This window comes from Ctenopharyngodon idella, chromosome 18 (assembly GCF_019924925.1).
Source record: "Ctenopharyngodon idella isolate HZGC_01 chromosome 18, HZGC01, whole genome shotgun sequence".
In the NCBI taxonomy this organism is placed as follows: domain Eukaryota; kingdom Metazoa; phylum Chordata; class Actinopteri; order Cypriniformes; family Xenocyprididae; genus Ctenopharyngodon; species Ctenopharyngodon idella.
In genome coordinates, this window is record NC_067237.1 from 28834665 (window position 1) to 28853948 (window position 19284).

Consider the following 19284-nt stretch of genomic DNA (forward strand, 5'->3'; position numbering starts at 1 on the left):
AAAACGGCGTGTTTGACAAGCAATAATAAATGATCTGTGGGATATTTTGAGCTGAAACTTCACCGACACATTCTGGGGACACCAGAGACTTATAAAAAAGCTTAAAACAAAAGTTAAAACGAGAAATATTTTATTCCAACCAAAATGACATGAATCGTAATTATAATTCACAAACTCATAAGTAGCAGCATTTAAACTGACTATTAGCAAAGACACTCATTAATACAGACAACACCCAGCTGAGCCTAATCTATCTGATTTGAAACTCTCTCGCATACTCTTTCTGTCTGTCTCTGTCTCTTTCTGTCAATCCGCTCCACCTTTGACCTGTCACAGCATGAAGCAGAACATCTCTGTTAATAGATGCTCTTGTATAGTTAAAGAGCTCCAGCGATTACCACTACAGGAGGGCATTCTGGAGAGAAAAGCTCACTTTCTGCTTGTCTTGGCCGTGGCAGGAGGTACGGGATAAGAAAGCAGTATTACTCAAGACTTTAGCACTGATAAATGAGTTCACCCATCAGCCCAGAAACAGTCATTTCCCCTTCATTGCACTCTCCATGTGGTTGTCACTGCCATCCCCAGCCATGCCCTGACTCGGACAGAAAGGCCTTGTTGTCGAACCCAGAGCAAACACAGATCCTGTGTTGGTTTTCTGGCACGATAGGTTTCATTTAAGACTTGTTTACTTGTGTAAAATGATTATTAACTAGGTTTATAAAGGATTAAATTGTTGTTTATTTTATCCCTTTAAGAAATGAACCAAACAAAAATAAAGTAATGAGTTTGTGTGTGCGAGTGTGACCTACTGACCTTGACTTCCTCAGCAGGGCACCACATGCACTATTGACCAAAGTAGAGGAGATGAGAAATCCTGATGGGAGAGGAGCCCTGACCTTCAAAACACATGCACAAATGCTTCAGGCAGTGAGGTTATCTGAGGTCGCGCTATATTGTAAAGTATGTGTGAGTAGCTCACTCCCTCTCTAATCTGATCTGAGGCAGGTTGACCTCAGAGAAACGCAGCCCATCGATGAATCTCTCAGATCAATCATAACAGCAGCGCTGCATGACTCTTGTTCAGATGTGAAGTCATGGGATATGAGATATAACTGTGCCTAGAGTGTGTATGTGCGTATACAAGTGCGATTATGAGGCTGTGACAGATATATGGGGTCAGATTGTTTCATCTATATTACATAACAAATATTGAACTTGTGTTTAACCCTTAAATGGTTTTTGTATCCTGAGGGATGCAGACATTTGAGAGCATGGGGGAGGGACAGTGAGTGAGTGGGACCAATTTCTGAAAAAAAATAATACACTATGAATAAATACTGTGGTATCAACCCTTACATCTTTATCTAAATATAAAATGACAAGACATAGAATTAAAAATAAAAAGCAATATTTTGAGGGAAAACATGAAATTGTACAATTGAACTCCTATTGGATGAAAAATGACTCACATTATTATATTATTAAAATATAAAATACTGAATTATAGATGTTAAACTATCTTGCAATATGTGCCATTGCAAATTATTATAATTTTTTGTTTCTTAATAGTAAATCAATCAATGATTACTTGAAGGGATTGTTAAAAAAATCAATTCTGATTGAAAAAAATCTAATCACCACATACTCTTTTAATATGCTTTTCATACCAGATATTGTATAGCTTGGAATATAGTGCATATTACAGGGTTTTATAGACCTCTTTTATGGCACTTTTTTGTATTTTTGGAGCTTGACAAGACCGTGGTCACCATAAACTGGCAATGTATGGAAAAAACAGCCTGGGTATAAATCTCCTTTTGTTTTTACCTGAAGAATACAGAATAATGTCACTGTCTTTTCACCATTGCACAGTTAAGTAGAAATAAAAAAGTTTATTTCAACACCATATTAATTTTAAATAATGTCATATGCCATAAACAAATTACCTACAGTAGGACAAATTGAAAAAATACAAAAATAATGTATTTTACTCAGTGAAATTTAAATGCTTGGTTAAAACTGTAATCTCAAAAGAGAATTCTATGTAAATAATGCTAACGCATGCACAATCTCATGTACAAATAATATAAATATTTACATACATTCAACATGAATGCATTTTTATTCTTGGTTAAAATTAAAGCGCAATGAACTGGTGCCATGTTTTGAAAAAAACCTAATCCAGACATATGAGACTGAACAATCCTGGTTTTGAGCATCGTTTTTAGGTTTATAGCCATATGATTTTAGTATAGCATACATTGCTCCATAGATTTTGACATTTTAAGGCAAGACACTACAGGTAAATAGGGTAACATGTTTAACTAATAAATATATCACTGTACGTCCCCAGTTGATTAACCAGAGTACATTAAGACAGTTGTTTTGTATTACAAGTTTTCTGAAATTATATATATATATATATATATATATATATATATGGTTCATGTACATAGGGGTTTTCAGATATCTCTTATCACTCCATAAATCAGAAAACACCAGAAACGGCCAAAATAATATATATGTAATATATATATATATATGGTTAAAGTAAGTACTACTAAAGTGGAGATTTTTCTCTCACTGCATGAGGGAAAAAAAAAACTTATTTTGAGAATTAAATGTGCGTTTTGATGTTTTCTTTCTACTAGTCTGAAAGAAGAAAAGTTATGGAAGAGAAATAGCTCAAAATATCAAAATTGACCAGCGCCACAATGGATTTACCTGTAGTGTCTTGCATAAAAAGTTCAACCAAGATGACTAATCACATAGGTATTTTGGCTAAAGGTTCATTTCTAAATGGTAAAGAATCACTGGGTCATATTTGAGGCATCGGTTAAAACGGAAACATGATTAATGTTTAATGGTAGGATTGATGTTTTCTGGAGGACTTTTTGCTTTGCATAAACAGACTGGTCAGGAGATGGTTCGTTTCTGTATTTGTATTTGGTTTTGAGATTGTTTGAGTTCATTTAATCCACATCCAGTGGCTCCCAGGGCACTGTGACCCTCCTAACCTCACACTCGAATCCATGCATCATTGGCACCCCTAGTGGTGGCGTCGGTTCCTGCTCTTGCGGAACTCTTGGACATGCTTCCATTTGCCCTTCTGTTTTTGCTTCTTCTCTCTGTGCCAGAGCGTTTCACAGTACTCGTCTAGAGAGCGCGCAGAGCCGCTCAACATGCGCAAATAGTCCTTATAGCGCTGACGGGGTTCGGTCACGGTAGGGTTTTCTGATGATTCCCGTATAGAAGAATGGTGTCCATGGAGCTGTCCATGGAGCTGTCCGTGGAGCTGTCCGCGGTCCAGGACGTGTAGAGAGAGGTGGAGGAGGTTACGGGTGAAGCTGTGCTCCTGGGAGGTGCAGAAGTAGGAACCTGCATCGCTAAGATGGAGCCAACGAATCAGCAATCCTCTCTCGGTTATCAGCACACGCTCGTCTGGTTTGATCTGCAACAAACACAATTATTAGGATTCTTTCATAAAAGTCAACTATATCAATATACTTTCTTGAACACACACACCAACTTAATCACAGCCAAACAGTGAATTTATGTGTCACTTGCTGGGTTTATTCTCATAAATCATTCCGCCCAGGAACCCACAGTTAAGACTCCCTCAAGGTCAGAGATCAGTCTTTAACCTCTGCGCTCCGCTTCCTGCTGACCTCACATTACACCATCTCATTGGTCATTACAGCCTTATTAGACAAATTAGACAAGCTGACCACATGTTAATGCTAACGAGAGAGAAAAGCAGAAGGAAAAACGGGGGGCAGAGAAGGTCTTGAGAAATTACAGGGTCTACTTTCATCTCAGGGTGTTTGCATGATCTATTGCACTAATCTATATGCAAGGTGTCCATCTTTCAGGTCACCTCTGACATTCAAAGTGCTTTGTGTGTTCAGTGCATACAAATCAGTTTGTGACCATACAGACAAAAATTGTTTTAGAAATAGGACTTGTTTTAATCAATCAATCCACTTCAATGTACTTATTAAAGGGTTAATTCACCCAAAAATGAAAATTCTCTCATTAATTACTCACCCTCATGTCGTTCCACACCCGTAAGACCTTCATTTATCTTCGGAACACAGATTAAGATATTTTTGATAAAATCCGATGGCTCAGCGAGGCCTCTATTGCCAGCAAGATAATTAACACTTTCAGATGCCCAGAAAGCTACTAAAGACATATTTAAAACAGTTCATTTGAGTACAGTGGTTCAACCTTATTGTTTTGAAGCGACGAGATTGATATTGTGCGGCAAAAAACAAAATAACGACTTTATTCAACAATATCTAGTAATGGGCAATTTCAAAACACTGCTTCATGAAGCTTCGAAGCTTTACAAAACTTTTGTTTCAAATCAGTGGTTCGGAGCGTGTATCAAACTGCCAAAGTCATGTGATTTCAGTAAACGAGGGTTCGTTACGTCATAAGTGTTTCGAAATTTCAATGGTTCACGTGACTTTGGCAGTTTGATACATACTCCGAACCACTGATTCAAAACAAAAGATTCGTAAAGCTTCGAAGCTTCATGAAGCAGTGTTTTGAAAACTAGATATTGTTGAATAAAGTCGTTATTTTGTTTTTTGGCGCACAAAAAGTATTCTCGTTGCTTTATAACATTAAGGTTGAACCACTGTAGTCACATGAACTGTTTTAAATACGTCTTTAGTAGCTTTCTGGGCATCTGAAAGTGTTAATTATTTTGCTGGCAATGCAGGCCTCACTGAGCCATCGGATTTTATCAAAAATATTTTAATTTGTGTTCCGAAGATGAATGAAGGTCTTACAGGTGTGAAACGACATGAGGGTGAGTAATTAATGACAGAATTTTCATTTTTGGGTGAACTAACCCTTTAAAAAAGATTTGAAAAAAAGAGTGCAAAAATCCAAATCCAACTTCCAAACCATTTCTTTACCCAAATATAATACATCTATAATTTATATTTTAGAGCTGTTGGGACGAATTTCATATTAAAAACTGCATACAAACGTCATTTGCCCATGCATGTCACATCATATTCTTATACAGAGAAAAGTAGCTGAGGCTGTGAGTTGCGTAATGCTAAAAGTTATAATAAAAATTAACCATGGATCGTTCAATATGACTAACTTACAAAACACCCATTGTAAAAACTAAATTTTAAGATGTCCTTTATTCATGTGTGTATCGGTGCCTTGAACCAAATTCATCTGTGCAGAGAAGCAGATTATTTTAAACAGTGTAAGGTCAAAGGTTAGTGTGGCGCTAAATATTGCTGAAATCACAATCTTTTTGCTTCAATTGTATAAATCATGCTGATTTTAGTTGTATTGGTTGTATATATTTGGGTGCTCAAGTTTGATGCTGTCACTCAAAATAAGAATTAATATGAATTTTCACAGATTTCGATTTAGTAAAATAATTCATATAATAGAATCACTAAAAAAAATAACGGATTCAAAATAATTTATTCACAAGTCAATCATCTCCACCAGCTTTAGTCATGCTAATATTTCTTTTTGGCCCTTGCACTCAATTTTCTTTCTTCAATATCTGTTTTTCTATCTCTTTGCCTCCCTTCCTTCCTTTCCTATCTGCCTATTCTTCCTCTACTTTTCATTTTTTCACTGTTATCTGTATTTTTGAGCCTGCTGACTTCTCCTGCTGTAGTGGTGGACTAAATCAATACAGCTGTGCAGTACAGAGAGGAGGGAAAGAAAGCTTCAAAGCATACCGAATCCCTGTAAAACACACACAAACTGCTTACCGCTGCATTGACCTATGCTAATCTATCTGCCATCTAAAAGATGCTTCAAGGAAATGCAATAGTCATGATCACAACTCTTTAGATTTGGAATTTAAATTTGGAGTATGACTATAAATCGTACCCTGCAGAAACATGTCCGGAATTAGAGGAAATAGGGTGGTTTTGCACTGTCTGCAGCACCCGTGACAGCTGGAACTAAAACATAAAGGCCAAGGGCACATGAGTGTCAAGATGAAACGTGTGTGTATGTCATGGAGATGTTCTGGTGTGTGAGTTTGTTGGAAGTAAACATGTGTCTGTGTTTCGTATCTCAGCCATATATCACGCAGTATAACTCCCGCTGAAGGTTTTACTGGGGAGGCAGGGGCAGGAGGAAACTGGCCTCTGATCACAGACGCAGGTTTAAGCACAGCATCGGTCTAAGAGTCAGGTCAAAGGCATTAAAACTATGATACGAGGCCTCTGTCTCTCTGTGGCCCCTCCGCACACTGCTGAGTCTGGCTGTGGATTTAGAGAAAGAGAGAGAGAGGGTCTGGAACCTTCCGCACAGGATCTGTCTCACATCTCAAATACGAGCTGGTTACCCGCTATCCTCTGGGAAATTATATTTAGTTGTAAAAAGAGGGTAGTGAAGCGTATGGAAAAGGGTAGAGGGATGAAGGGGAAAAAGAGAAGGAGAGGGAGTGAGAACAGTCCTGTTTAGGGCTGGGAATCGATAACAGGTACTCATATTTTTAAAATAATACAGGAAGGATTTTCATGACGTTTTGTTACATTGGTTCAAAAATGGTTCTAGAATGTCGGGATTATTCTACCTAAATGTATGGAACATCATAATAAAATATGCTGCATACTTATCAGAGGTTTTAAAGTTTAGACTATAAAACGTTGTCGTGGCATGCTTCTTTTTTCATGTCAGCCCTGCACAAGAATCAACAATTAAAATGTGTGCAAAAGCAACTCTTCACCACTTATGCACTCAAAAATGAATCATAGTATACGTTATTATTTATAAAGCGTTTGCATCTATTAAAAGAAATATATTTTCAAAATGTATTTATTCAAATTCCTTAGAATCAGCATACTGTAAATCTTTGAATTGTGAAAATAATTAAATTTAATCCATTAAAAAGTATGAACATGGTTCAGATATGGCCAGCTATGGAACAAGCAATTCATTTAGTTAAAATGTATGAGATGGACTTATTGATGATAAATATATAAACCTAGTTATTGTGTAAAATACTAATACTATTGCATAAATCTTTCTTAATTGTTTTATTTATGTATGACTGATATAAATATGTACCGCATATTAGAGTTTATTAGTTTATGTTAAAACTGTAATGCAAAGGGATGAAAATTTTATATGCAATAGAAATACAGGCTGAAATAACTAAATAAATCTTTTAAAATAGAAATAAATCTTTTAAATCTTAAATATGGGCCTAATTTTTTTTTTTTTTTTTTTTTTTGAATAGTTTCAGACAAAATCAATTCAAGGTGAATTAAAAAATTTTTCATAGAATTGTTTAAGGAACCAAAATCAGAATGGTGAGTTGCAATTCCCATCCCATAGTTGTTGTGTTCTCAGCTATGTGGGATACGAAGCATCTATTCTGTTATTGCAACCAGATATCAGTTTACTCTGATTCGATAAACATTCACACAAACACGCAAGCACCGTTTTCTCTGCTATCATTCATTGTTGTCTTTTATGAGGTGAAGTGTGGGGTGATATTTTAAGATGTGAGATTGTGTGTTGCAGGTGTTTTGGGCAGCTGGGCAGTAGGGAGTCGTTTTGTGCTGTGGGAAAGACAGGAGAAAGAAAGGAGGAAAAGAAAAGCAGGAAGGGAAACTAAAATAAAACAAATGCATCATAGCAAGACTAATGTTTACTTGAGACGTGGGACTGCAGGATATTTCCAAAAGCAGGAAACTGCATGTTTCTTCTAGAATTGCATCTATCCTGTGACATTTGTGCTTTGATTTGACCTTCTGCTGTCATGCCTCCCCAAATGTGTCTTCAACTCTCTCTCTCTCACACACACACTCCTGTTGGGATTAATTGTTGTGGAGATGGATCAATAGAAGGATATGCTGATCTACCACTTCAGAGTCAGGTCTTGGCCCCCGTCTATTCATCACAGCTAATAAAGACGAGGGACACACAAAGCACAAGGTTAAAATGACCTCTGTATCTGCACTATGAACTTTCATCCACAACACACATAGATCCATTACTACACACTTGAATAGACTGCAGTTTACTCACGCTGCACAAAACACTGACTCAAATAAACAAATGGAGTATCTTTATCTTAGTAGATAGCATCCATCAGAGAGTTTAAGAAATATCTGAAAGATGAGTGTATTTGTATGTATTTCTAAAGTAACTGGGGAAACTATTCATAGACAGCAGTGAAGATTAAAATTGTAGGTGTAAAACAGTGAAAGAGAGAGGTGAATCCACCAGTGAAGGTCACTTCTTGACAGTTCTGCTGTGTTCTGTATCTCCATGTTTGTGTTCCCGTAGTTTTCTGAGCCCCTGGCCATTTTCACGATTACCAACAGAACTGTTTGAGTTCTCTGTCTCTCTGTTACAACACATTGTTTAGTAATATGATCTTCAGAATTATGCAACATCTACTTTTTCTAAGCATCAGGGGGTTGAGAGTTATTGTAAATCTGTTTCTGGTGTGTGTCCAATCATAAAAAGCCTGTGATCTCAAAAGACATTGTTATGAAATATGACTGCAATACACCCAGGCTATAGATTACATTATTGCTGAATGATGTGTAAAACAATGCACTACCACATTTTATGGTACTATTTATTTTGGTAAATCAGTTTGATTGCACACTTTATGTAAACAAGCAATTCAGTGTCAAAATAAATTATTCAACATTTCATTTGCATGACCCCATGCACTGCTTTCGTTTTTAGCTAAAAAATTTAGTTAAATGCTGCTGTTCGTTATGCACATTTTTATATATTTTTAAAGTACCCTTTCGAGCGAACTTGCACTGCGTCCCGAAGGGGGTGCTATGGGAATGCCGTCATAGCACCCCCTTCGGGACGCAGTGTCTTGTTCCCTCTCTCAGGGAACTATGGTTATAGTCATAACCTGAGACGATTTTAATTTTATTAGTTTTTTATTTTATTGTAAAATTAGGTTCAATTTAATGCTATCACTCTTATTTCGATGTTTTTGTATCAGATATACTGTATGTTCTAATTGCAGAATCTGTTTCATATTTATGCAGATAGTCATCTTAAATTGATCCAATGTAGTTAGACAGTTAAAAAAAAAAAGATTTTTTTAATTTTGTAGTGTAGCTAACAACTGAAGTTGATACAACTAGGAAAGTGGGTGAACCAAACACACACACACACACACACACACACAGAGTGAGGCAGATGTATGTTGGTGATACCTCTTGACGGTGGTCCGTTCCTGGCTTCAGTACGAACCAGCGGATCAAGGCCTGCTGGGATTTAGAAACACACTCAAGAAAAGAGGAGTTACTCTCCACTCCGTACAACACCTTTTCCTCAACATTCCTCCCTAACACTGCCAAAGAGAAGAGAGAGAGAAAGAGAGAGAGAGAGAGAGAGAGAGCAATCAGCATATCAGAAAGACAGTAAAGGTATTTTTTGGGTTGTCCATTAGTTGAGCCCCACAGGACAATGCGGCATCTTAAAACAAAACAGAGCTTTTAGTGCTTTTATGCTCCATATGCGCACACACACACACACACACACACACGTTGGGTTTCCATGTTTTATGGGGACTTTCCAGAGACATAATGATTTTTATACAGTACAAACTGTATATTACCCATTGAAAACTTTAAATTTTTACACATCCCCTAGTATGATTTATAAGCTGTTTTCCTCATGGGGACCAAAAAAATGTCCCTACAATGTCAAGGATTTCAGATATTGCCATCTTTGTCCCCATAACGTAGGGTTTACTAACCCCCCCCCGACCCCAAACACACACACACACACACACACATGCCTCCTTACCATCTTCTGTGTCCCAACAATGGCTGGATGGATCTCCATGTTTGATGTCCTGCCTTCTGGCCCTCCTGTAAGCACACACGAAAAAAGCCATTTATTTAGATTCAGATTCATTTTGATTATATTTCAGACTCCTTGAACAGCCAAAACATTTAAAGAGCAAATACAGCTTGAGTTTTTAATATTTTTCAGTGTCCATTCATCAATATTCAAATGTAACTGGACAGTTTATACATTTTCATACACTGAATGCAACAAAGAAACATTTAAACACATTGTCCATTCCAGTAGCTCAAACAGTAGAGCATGGCGCTAACAGTGTCAAGATAATGAGTTCGCTTCCCAGGAAATGCATGAAATCATAAAAGAACCTTGAATGCAATGTCCATTTGGATAAAAGTGTTGGCAAATTAGTGATGCTCTGATCGATCGGCCACAGATCGGTATTGCCCGATAATCACATTCTATGACTCGATCGGTAGTCACTAAATTTGGCCGATCTCACGAACAGATCCCAAAACACGCAATGATGTTATAAAGAAATATCGCGTTGAGGAACATTGGCTAAAGGATTTAATACAATGAATCTGATTCGTTGTTGAGGAGGGGCTCAGGCAGCTCCTCCACACACTCACACACACACACACACAGAACAGACAGCGACAGGGAAACTGAGCATGTGTGATAACCTGCGTCTGTTCTTCTTCAGGTCAATTCATATATTTGTGAAATAATCTGCTTGCCATCAGTTGTCAGAAGATGAAAGCGATATCTTTGTTGTAGTATCCTTTCAATGTTTAAGGGGATTTCCTATGACAGGTGTATGCACTGAATCAATGCCACTGATTTCTATAAAGTGAAACACCAGGTGATGCGTTACCCAGGTGATACAATGCTCATCGAGCCTTGTAAAACGGTGCTCAAAGTCAAATTAATTTCAACACCTTGTTTCATTCATAAATGAATCAGCATTTTTAAGCGTACTAGTTTGATGAACGGTTTAATGATGACTCACTCATAGAGACAATCCCTTTCCGCCACCTGCTGGCATAACAATGGAACTGCACTGACTGACAGCCTGCAATTATGTTCAATTTTAACACAAAAATGACATTTCTGTCGTTAATTACTCAACCTCATGTCATTCCACATCCGTAAGACCTTCGTTCATCTTTGGAACACAAATTAAGATATTTTTGATAAAATCCGAGAGTTTTTTTTTTTATCCCCCATAGAAAGCAACATAATTACCACATTCAAGGTCCAGAAAAGTAGTAAAGACATCGTTAAAATAGTCAACGTGACTACAGTTGTTCAACCTTAATGTTATGAAGCGACGAGAATTCTTTTTGTGCGCAAAAACAAAACAAAAATAATGACTTTACTCAACAATTTCATCTCTCCCCTGTCAGTCTCCTACGCTCTTTACGTTGTATAGACAGTGCAGGCTTCCGTGTACTACGTCAGAACACCGGCTTATTATTGGCCGGCTCCTGCGTCAGCATCACATGCATGCCAATACTGAGTCAGCGTTCTGACATAGTACACAGTACATCAAGAATGACTGTAAGAATCATGGGACCTTTTTTTTGTTGTGGGCATCCTGTAGTCAAAAAGGTTGAGAACCACCGGATTAATTAGTCATAAATCCAAGATAGATCCAGTTAGTTCAATACCCATAAAAGCATAACTGGCTAATCTAAAGTTTAATCTTCAGAGCAAGAAAACAGACATTAAAAACTACCATCATGCTATGTATTTTATTTAAATTCAAACACAAAAGCAGTCTGGATTTTTATGAAAACACCCTCAGCTCTCTTTGTAATATAACAAACTTCAATGACAGATATGAATCTTAATGAAGCCACAAAGTGTATTTCAAACAGAGCCATCTGACAGCCAAACAATCTCTAAAACAAACTAAAATTCCTCTCTCTGTGTGTCTCCCTCTCTCCCGCTCTCTCTCTGCAGGACTGACCTGGCCTCCTTGCGTCAGTGGCGGACCGGAGAGCCAGGGAGAGAAAGGGCAAGAAAACTTCTCTGGCAGCTCACATACATCATCTCAACAACAAAGCAACTTTAATCAATTTGCCTGTCCAGTCCAGTCCCACTACACCCTATGGCACAGGAAAAATCAAATATTTATCATTTTCTTCTCTGTGCTGAACTCCAGGAAACAACTCACCCAGGAGAAGTAGGTCAGAAAGAGGGCACCACAAAGCCCTCTCTCTCTTTTAACTTTCTGCTATCCCAAACACCTCAGAGCACCAAACTGCACACGGTGCACATCTCGGGGATATCATAGGATACATGTGGCTTTGCATTTTTGCGTGTGCCGATAAGAAGACCGTTAAACAGAAGTGCTGACTCTGTGAATCAATGTCAAGGCTTTGCATCGACCCGTCTTTGGGACAATGACTTTATTGGTTCATGTGCATGTGTGTTTGTGTGTTACCTCTTAGAGGCTGGAATGTATCTGGAGCACTGGGTGCCGTCCCAAGCGCAGTAGGGGTCTCTAGCCAGGCAGCATTCTGCACAGCCCTGCCCATAAATATGGCACCTGTGCAGGGACACCTGCACTAACCCGTCGCTTCCTCCAACAAACAGCTGCTGCTGCACACACACACACACACACACACACACAAAGTACTAAACCAGGTGCAATGACAAAAAAAGTGCTTACTGGAGCAATCTCTCTAATAGAGTTATCAGTAAATGTCACTTGTTTGCAGTCTTTTTTGGTCCAACAAACTCTAAAAAGAAGCATGTGTACATGTGATGGAACAAACCCTAAACACAACAACAATAAGCACAATAAAAGTTGTGGTGCTCTTGCTTTTCTCTCAGCATGACTCAGAAGATAATCAGGTAGTCAGAATAGACCTTCCCATATTACACTCTTGTAAATGCAAATGCTGTTTAGGATCTTTTTTGAAACCATTTAATGATTTCAAGTGGTAGCATTCACTGTAGAGAACTCCGGTATTCTACATATAAATTATTATCTGTACTCTATTACCCTCTGCTATTAAAATCAAAAAAGCCCTAAAAAATAAACAATTACAAAAAGAACTGGCCAAATGGCCCACTGATGCAGACATGCGGTTCTATCTTTGTGCAGAGAGAGGATAAAAGCTTTTGGATGAACTGCTAACCTAACCATGAACTCCAAAAGATAATTAGACAAACGGGAGTGTAAAGGAAAAATGAAAGGAATGGCACAAGAACAGAAGAATCAGACTTGTCTGCAAGACTTTGGTAAAACAGAACAAAACAAGAGGCACTAACACATCTATTATGAGACTGAGGCTTGAGAACTTTGACTTGCAGTAGCTAAAATATGACAAACAGTCCTGTGGAACCTCTGAGCTTGCTGATGAATGCTGTCGGTCATTTCTTGAGGAAAAAGTTGACTTATTTCATTTATGAAATGATTTATTTTCTTCATTTATTCAGTCCCAAGTTAAGATTTAGTTTATTATAACCAAGTTTAAACTTCGGTTCTTACCTGCTTTGAGGAGATTTCCATGTTGAGGATGGGTGAAGGACTCTGAGAGGAAAAATAATGCACATTACCAGGTGAACCAGGTTGTTTTTCCATTCATCCATAAATGCTTCATATTTGAATGTTTGTGACTTTTACCTTGAACACCTGAAGCTCCTCTAAGATGATCTCCTCTGTGGACCAGTTTTCTTGAGTGATGCTGACAACCTTCAAAACGGATCCCATATCTGTACAGACAAACATGCACACGTTTGTGTCTTTTAAATAGATAAGCTCTACTGCCATCTGCTGGTTGATCAAAATAAAAGACGCTTTTATTTTTTACCTTTTGAAGCTTATGTACTCTGCATATACACAGCCATCTTAAAGTGTTTACTGCATTTCAAACCTTTACTGTATATTTGAACATTATAGATATTTAGAACAAGCCTATGTTTGGCAAAATGCTGTCTTTGTAGGCAGTTCACTAGGTTATTGAAACTTATCAAAAAAAATTATTTCCTTATTTTCCCAAAATACACATATATGTGGTTGTTACATATCACTAGTGACATTTGTGTAGTCTTTTTTTTACCTGTGCCCAAGAACATAACAGCATACTGTCCGTCCTCAGCTGCCACACGGTCCACTACAATCTGAGTGAGCCGGTACTCTGTATTGATACGAGTGAAAATTGGTCGGCCCGTCATTGGGTGCACGGAGCGGTACATGAGCGGGTGCAATCGTATAAAACTGATGACTTCATCTGGAAAGTCTTTAGTCGTTTTTATATGAGGATCATATGTCCGACTGGGGCACTATGAAAGAAAATAAGATTTATAGTTATTCATTTAGAATATATAAATTTCAAATTTCAAATATGCACTCATATGAAGTGATGTAACTGCCTTTGTTATCATGAATGCTGTGTTTGTGTAACAGTGTCTTAAAATGTGTAAGGTAAAAGGTATATATTGTGTTATGTCTCCCTCTAGCGGTAATGTATAAAACTCCTCCAAGTGTAAGAGTGTTACTAACAGTGCCCGGTCGTGGATAGGGGATTCTGCCTTCATATTCCACCCAGCGATGGTCTGGTCCCTCTTTATGAGCATACGGTCCATTAAACACTGCACGGATGTCTTGCATGTTATAGACACACACCGCCGATCCTTTAAAGATAGAACTGACCCCCCCCAAAAAACATGTTACAAAAACTAAAGATGCTGTATGCCACATTTCACATTACAAATGGGCAACTTTATACAAATCACCATCCTTTTAATTGCTTTGTTAATCTATAAAATATATTTAAACTAATTTTATAGCACATCAACAATTGATATGCTCACTGCACTAAAAAAGCTTGTTCTCACCTGGTGGTGGTGAACACTCCATACACCATTGGATTTCTATCATCTCTGCTAGGGAGGAAAAAGATGTCCTCTGTAACACACACACAAATACATGATGAACATCTTTTTAAATGCCAAGAAGTATGATAAAACTGAAATATGTGTGTTTGTGAGAGAGAGCAGGAACAGAAAACACATCACTCACGGAGCTCATCAAAGTGTGTGTCCACTCCATCTGGCCCAGGAATGGAGCACACAAGTCTTGCTTTGAGGAATGTTGTCCATTTGTTGGTAAGACTTCTCAAACCGCCAACATCATTCTGCAAGCAAACACAGACATATAGAGACTTTTAATGTTGTTGTTATGAAAGCACGTATATAATTTAAATTTTTAGTTATAGGCTTTACAATAAAAATGTAAAACCAGCATTTGTTTCTAATTAGAGCAGCTTATTTAATTAAGCATGCGGCTACAGAACATTACAAACTCCTCGGTTACACACAGTCTTAAGAGGCACACAAGCACACACACAAGAGAGACAGACAAAGAAAGAGAGTTCAAGAAATCGAGAAGAGCGAGTGAGGCGAGTTTATAATGGGGATATAACGACCCTCTCCATGAATACTCCAAGAGCAGGTTTATGTCTTTAGATGCACAATAGAGCACTGAGAGGTCTTAGAACGAGAAGACATGCTGAGAACACTTAAATGAATCTCCTCATTATAGTCAGAAGGGTTTAATCAAAAGACTCCAATGATTTCACCTACACTCACTTAAAGCAGAAAACATATTCCTCCTCTGCCATTATCCCTGTTGAATAACACACACACTTGAGAAAAAGGGGGGGGCAAAGACCTAAAAGAGGTTTAGGAGTGGCGTTTTCCAAATTCTTTAATCTTCAAAGATGCCCTCTCTAGTGTGAGGCTAGTTATCCAGTGAGGAATCTGGCCTCAGATAGCTTTACAGCTCACTCCTAAAGCTATAAAAACCCGAACCAAGAATTTTGCAATAGAGCTTGGAATTTTTATAGCATACAGCCCGGGAGGATGAGTCTACAGCATTAAGGAAACTGCTTTAAATCATTGACTTTTTATAATTGCAGGTTGACAGCTGACTTGCATGGACAATTGCTTAAAATCACTACACAGCTCTCTACAGTATTTGATTCTGGTTGGTCAATTGCAGTACTCTGTAAGTACCCAGGCCAAAAACAATGAAATATTGCTTTTGGTCTGGGTACTTAAGCATGAAATCCATTCTGAAACTTGTAATTGGTGATTTATTCCAAAGCTGAACTTTCAGCAGCAAGGAGGAAAAAAAAGCTTACTGATCCCAAGCTTTTGAACAATAGTACTGGTTTCATGTCTCTCTTATCACTCACTTTGGTCTGTTTCTTCTCACATAATACAATCATTTTAACTCAAAACAATATTTAATGTCTATTTATTTTGGTAAGTGGCTGTTTAACACGCACTATAATGTACAGTCAGTTAGTCGTACTATTTTCAATCTATTTTACAGTAATATTTTATGATAATGATCAACTGTGTCAGGGTCCACCCCTGGCAGCTTTGTCTGTTGTGTCTTTGCTTAATGTTTCCATGTTTGTTTTTTGTTTGAGCACATGGCTTTGTCATTGTTTATGTTGGCCATGTGCTCCCCTTGTCTTGCCTCCTAGGCCCCGTCCACACAGAGACGAGTTTAGCTGTATACGGAAAAATTTTGTATCATATAGGCGTTTCGTCCAGACGAATCCTTTGCGCCCTTTGCGTTTTCACGTGTACAGCCAATCCATATATTTTGTGAAGCGATGATGTCATCACCCCACGTGTCAACCCTAGTCAGACACTGCTAACAGCACAAAACAGCAACAACAACAATAGCGGACTACATGCTTGTGTTTGTGCTGCAGAAGCTACCAAGCCTAAAGCTTTATTAAAATAAAGCTTTATTTCTAAACTTTACTAAAGTTTGCATACAGCGCGCAAGGTTTATGCGCATGCTCCAAGTCTTATTCTTTGTTTTTAGTGTATCTCTATTGCAGAATTACAGTGCCACATACTGATTTGGCATGTATACTACATCGTTTTGAGTCGTTTCGGTGGTTTCGTGTGTACGCAGACATTTTTTGAGACGAGGGGAAAAAAGATCGGATAGGGAAAGCTCTGGCTTCGTGTGGATGTAGCCCTAGTTTCCCCTTACCACGCCCCCTTGTTTAGTCCCTGTCTAGTCCTCGTTTCACTAATTGTGTTCACCTGGTCCTCCCTTTATATTGTTCTTCCTTGCTTTATGTATTTGCTGGATTGTTGTGTTGCGTTTGTCATAAACCTGTCTGAAGTATTGCATATTTATCTGGGTGTTATTGTCAAAAGTTATTTGTCTCCTCGCAATTCTTGCTTTGTTACTTCAGCTTTTTATTTGATTTGTGATTTGTTGTGTCTATACTTCTTACCTAGCCTTCTTTTGCTGTAGTCTTGTTTTACTTCAGTTATTTATTTATACTTTTTGTTTATATTTATAGGTTTAGATTTCACTCACATAAATCTAGTGTTTGCCCTGTTTTGTACTAATTTAATGTTTGAGTGGTTTTGTTCTTGTGTCTTGTTTGTCCCCTGTTCCATTACCCTTCAAATTGCGCAAATTGTAATTGCGAATTGAATTCGCACGCTCGCATGAGGTGGTTTTTCAGGCAATTCGAAAAAGGGATATTTCGCAAAACTGCAATGGAAACAGTTTTTTTTGCATTTACAGGTCACCTGGCGTACAGCCACATCATCATTCTTTAAAGATAGCGCGGTATGTTTGTACAGAAGATGAGACGAGGAGCTTTTTTTTTTCTTATTTATGCATCTCGATCGCGCCTCAGCTTCACCTCATAGATGCAATGGGAGGATGCAAGAAAAGAAAACGAGGACGGGGTAATCGAAGGAAATCTTATTTGTATATTGGAATATTTTTGATCCTTTGAGCGTCAGTTTAAAGCGTCATCAGTTGCACTCGAGCCTCGATAAGGATCTTATGTTATTGAAGTTTGACATCTAATACTAATAGTATTAATCTATTAACAATTAATAATTAACATAATAGAAACTAATAGTATTAGATGTCTATGCATCCTCGCTCATAGCTCCTCAGGAAGCTTTCTCACTCCTCGTTCCTCACCTCCTCGTGGTGCATTTATAGAATTGAAGTGGCATTTATAGAATTAAAATGGCCTTCAAGATTTTCTTTGATCAGTTTCCAGGTCACAAGCTGGAGGATGGAGGAGCGAAGAAATGAGGAAGCAACCATTGGAGTATTGAAAAGCAACCAGGGAAGCGTACATGTGGGAGAAGGGCTTCCAGAAGCCATGGCAAATATTACGCTCCAAAAAAAGCTCCCAGAAAGAAGTATCTTTTAGAAAATGACTTATCGCGAGAGGAAAATGACTCATTTTTTATAGTTTATAGTTTACTATAGACATAGTTTTTTATCGACATTTAAAAAATATCGCAAAAGTTTTGCGCAAATCTGTAATGGAAACGCGGCTAGTGTCTCTTTGAGTCCTGCCCAGCCTGAGACTCCACTGACTGCTGGTTCCTGGGCTGCTCAATCCTGTGCCCAAGTCTCCTTGTAGACCTCTGTTGTGGGACTGTCTCTGGACTGTTCAGTTGTTACACGTTGTTCCCTTGTCAATAAATCACCATTCACTGCTCATCTCTGTGCTTGGGTCTTGTTATTTCTAGTGAATCCTGACAAACTGACTATGCATTATTCTCTTCATAAATTAAAAAACGAGAATCTATAGCTGTTTTTCCACGTTTTTGTTTAAAACATGTTTATCTAACATTGATTGTCCTTGGGTACATGAGAGCAATTGAGGGTTTAAAAGTTCAAAACAATGTTAAATTTAGCTAATAATATTAAATTTTTGTTGAGGATTTGTCACCCAGGATCCCAAACAGCAAAATGACTTCCATCTTTTGTATCCTTTGAGCATGTGGAAGGGATTCAATTGCTCACTTTCTTTAAGGATGACCTTGGCAATGGAGTTCACTTCCCACAGTGCCCTTCAAGGGAGTAAAAATTACGAATTTGTGGTCAGTGTGATGTTTGAACTGTTGTTCCCCATTGTTTATTTCAGATGACATCAAATTTAACTTTTACTTCTTTATGGATAGTATTAATGTAATGGCCCCAGCCTTCATATATAGTGAACTGTTAAGGGATCAGAGAAACACAATGGAGTCACTAAGCACACTTATTTTCCTACACAAGGGACTTCCACTGTCATCATGAACGACGACTAAGGCAGCAATTACGTGGCCAGACCTCTGCTATGATTTACCCCGCCTGACAACAGTGGTTTGGTCTGCTTTCAGCAGATCACATCAAGGGGAACGTGCCAGGAAGCCTCCCCTCCTAGGAGAAGCACATTTAATCTTATGTGCTGAGGAAGGATCAAAGAGATGAGGTGAGTTTGTCTCTGATCAGGCAGCGTGAGGACAGGACTTACCCGGCAGATCCGGGCGACACGAGACAGCACGCTCTTGTCTGCAGTGCTCCCATCACGGGATGCCTCACGGAAAAAGAAGTAAATCTTGTCATCATCAGGGTTGTAGGTGTCTGCGATGGGATGAGCAGAAATAAACTTGCCCTCTGTGGATGAGACAGAAAAT

At 38.2% G+C, this 19284-nt stretch overlaps 1 protein-coding gene across 2 annotated transcripts in view; it reads right to left on the bottom strand.

The window, feature by feature from the left end:
* Positions 1-1631: 1631 nt before the first annotated feature.
* The window catches only part of sema3d (sema domain, immunoglobulin domain (Ig), short basic domain, secreted, (semaphorin) 3D), a 43610-nt gene continuing 25957 nt past the window's right edge, over positions 1632-19284 (bottom strand). The window contains exons 8-18 of one of the 2 annotated variants that reach the window (XM_051870961.1): positions 19122-19264; positions 14831-14945; positions 14647-14716; positions 14312-14456; positions 13869-14091; positions 13433-13521; positions 13298-13339; positions 12245-12399; positions 9793-9857; positions 9198-9334; positions 1632-3451 (exon numbers count right to left, since the gene is read on the bottom strand). In XM_051870961.1, the coding sequence (XP_051726921.1) occupies positions 3050-3451; positions 9198-9334; positions 9793-9857; positions 12245-12399; positions 13298-13339; positions 13433-13521; positions 13869-14091; positions 14312-14456; positions 14647-14716; positions 14831-14945; positions 19122-19264 (1586 nt within the window). In that variant the 3' untranslated portion in view covers positions 1632-3049. Of the gene's footprint in view, positions 3452-9197; positions 9335-9792; positions 9858-12244; positions 12403-13297; positions 13340-13432; positions 13522-13868; positions 14092-14311; positions 14457-14646; positions 14717-14830; positions 14946-19121; positions 19265-19284 lie in introns of both variants that reach the window. The other variant, XM_051870960.1, reaches the window with a different exon arrangement.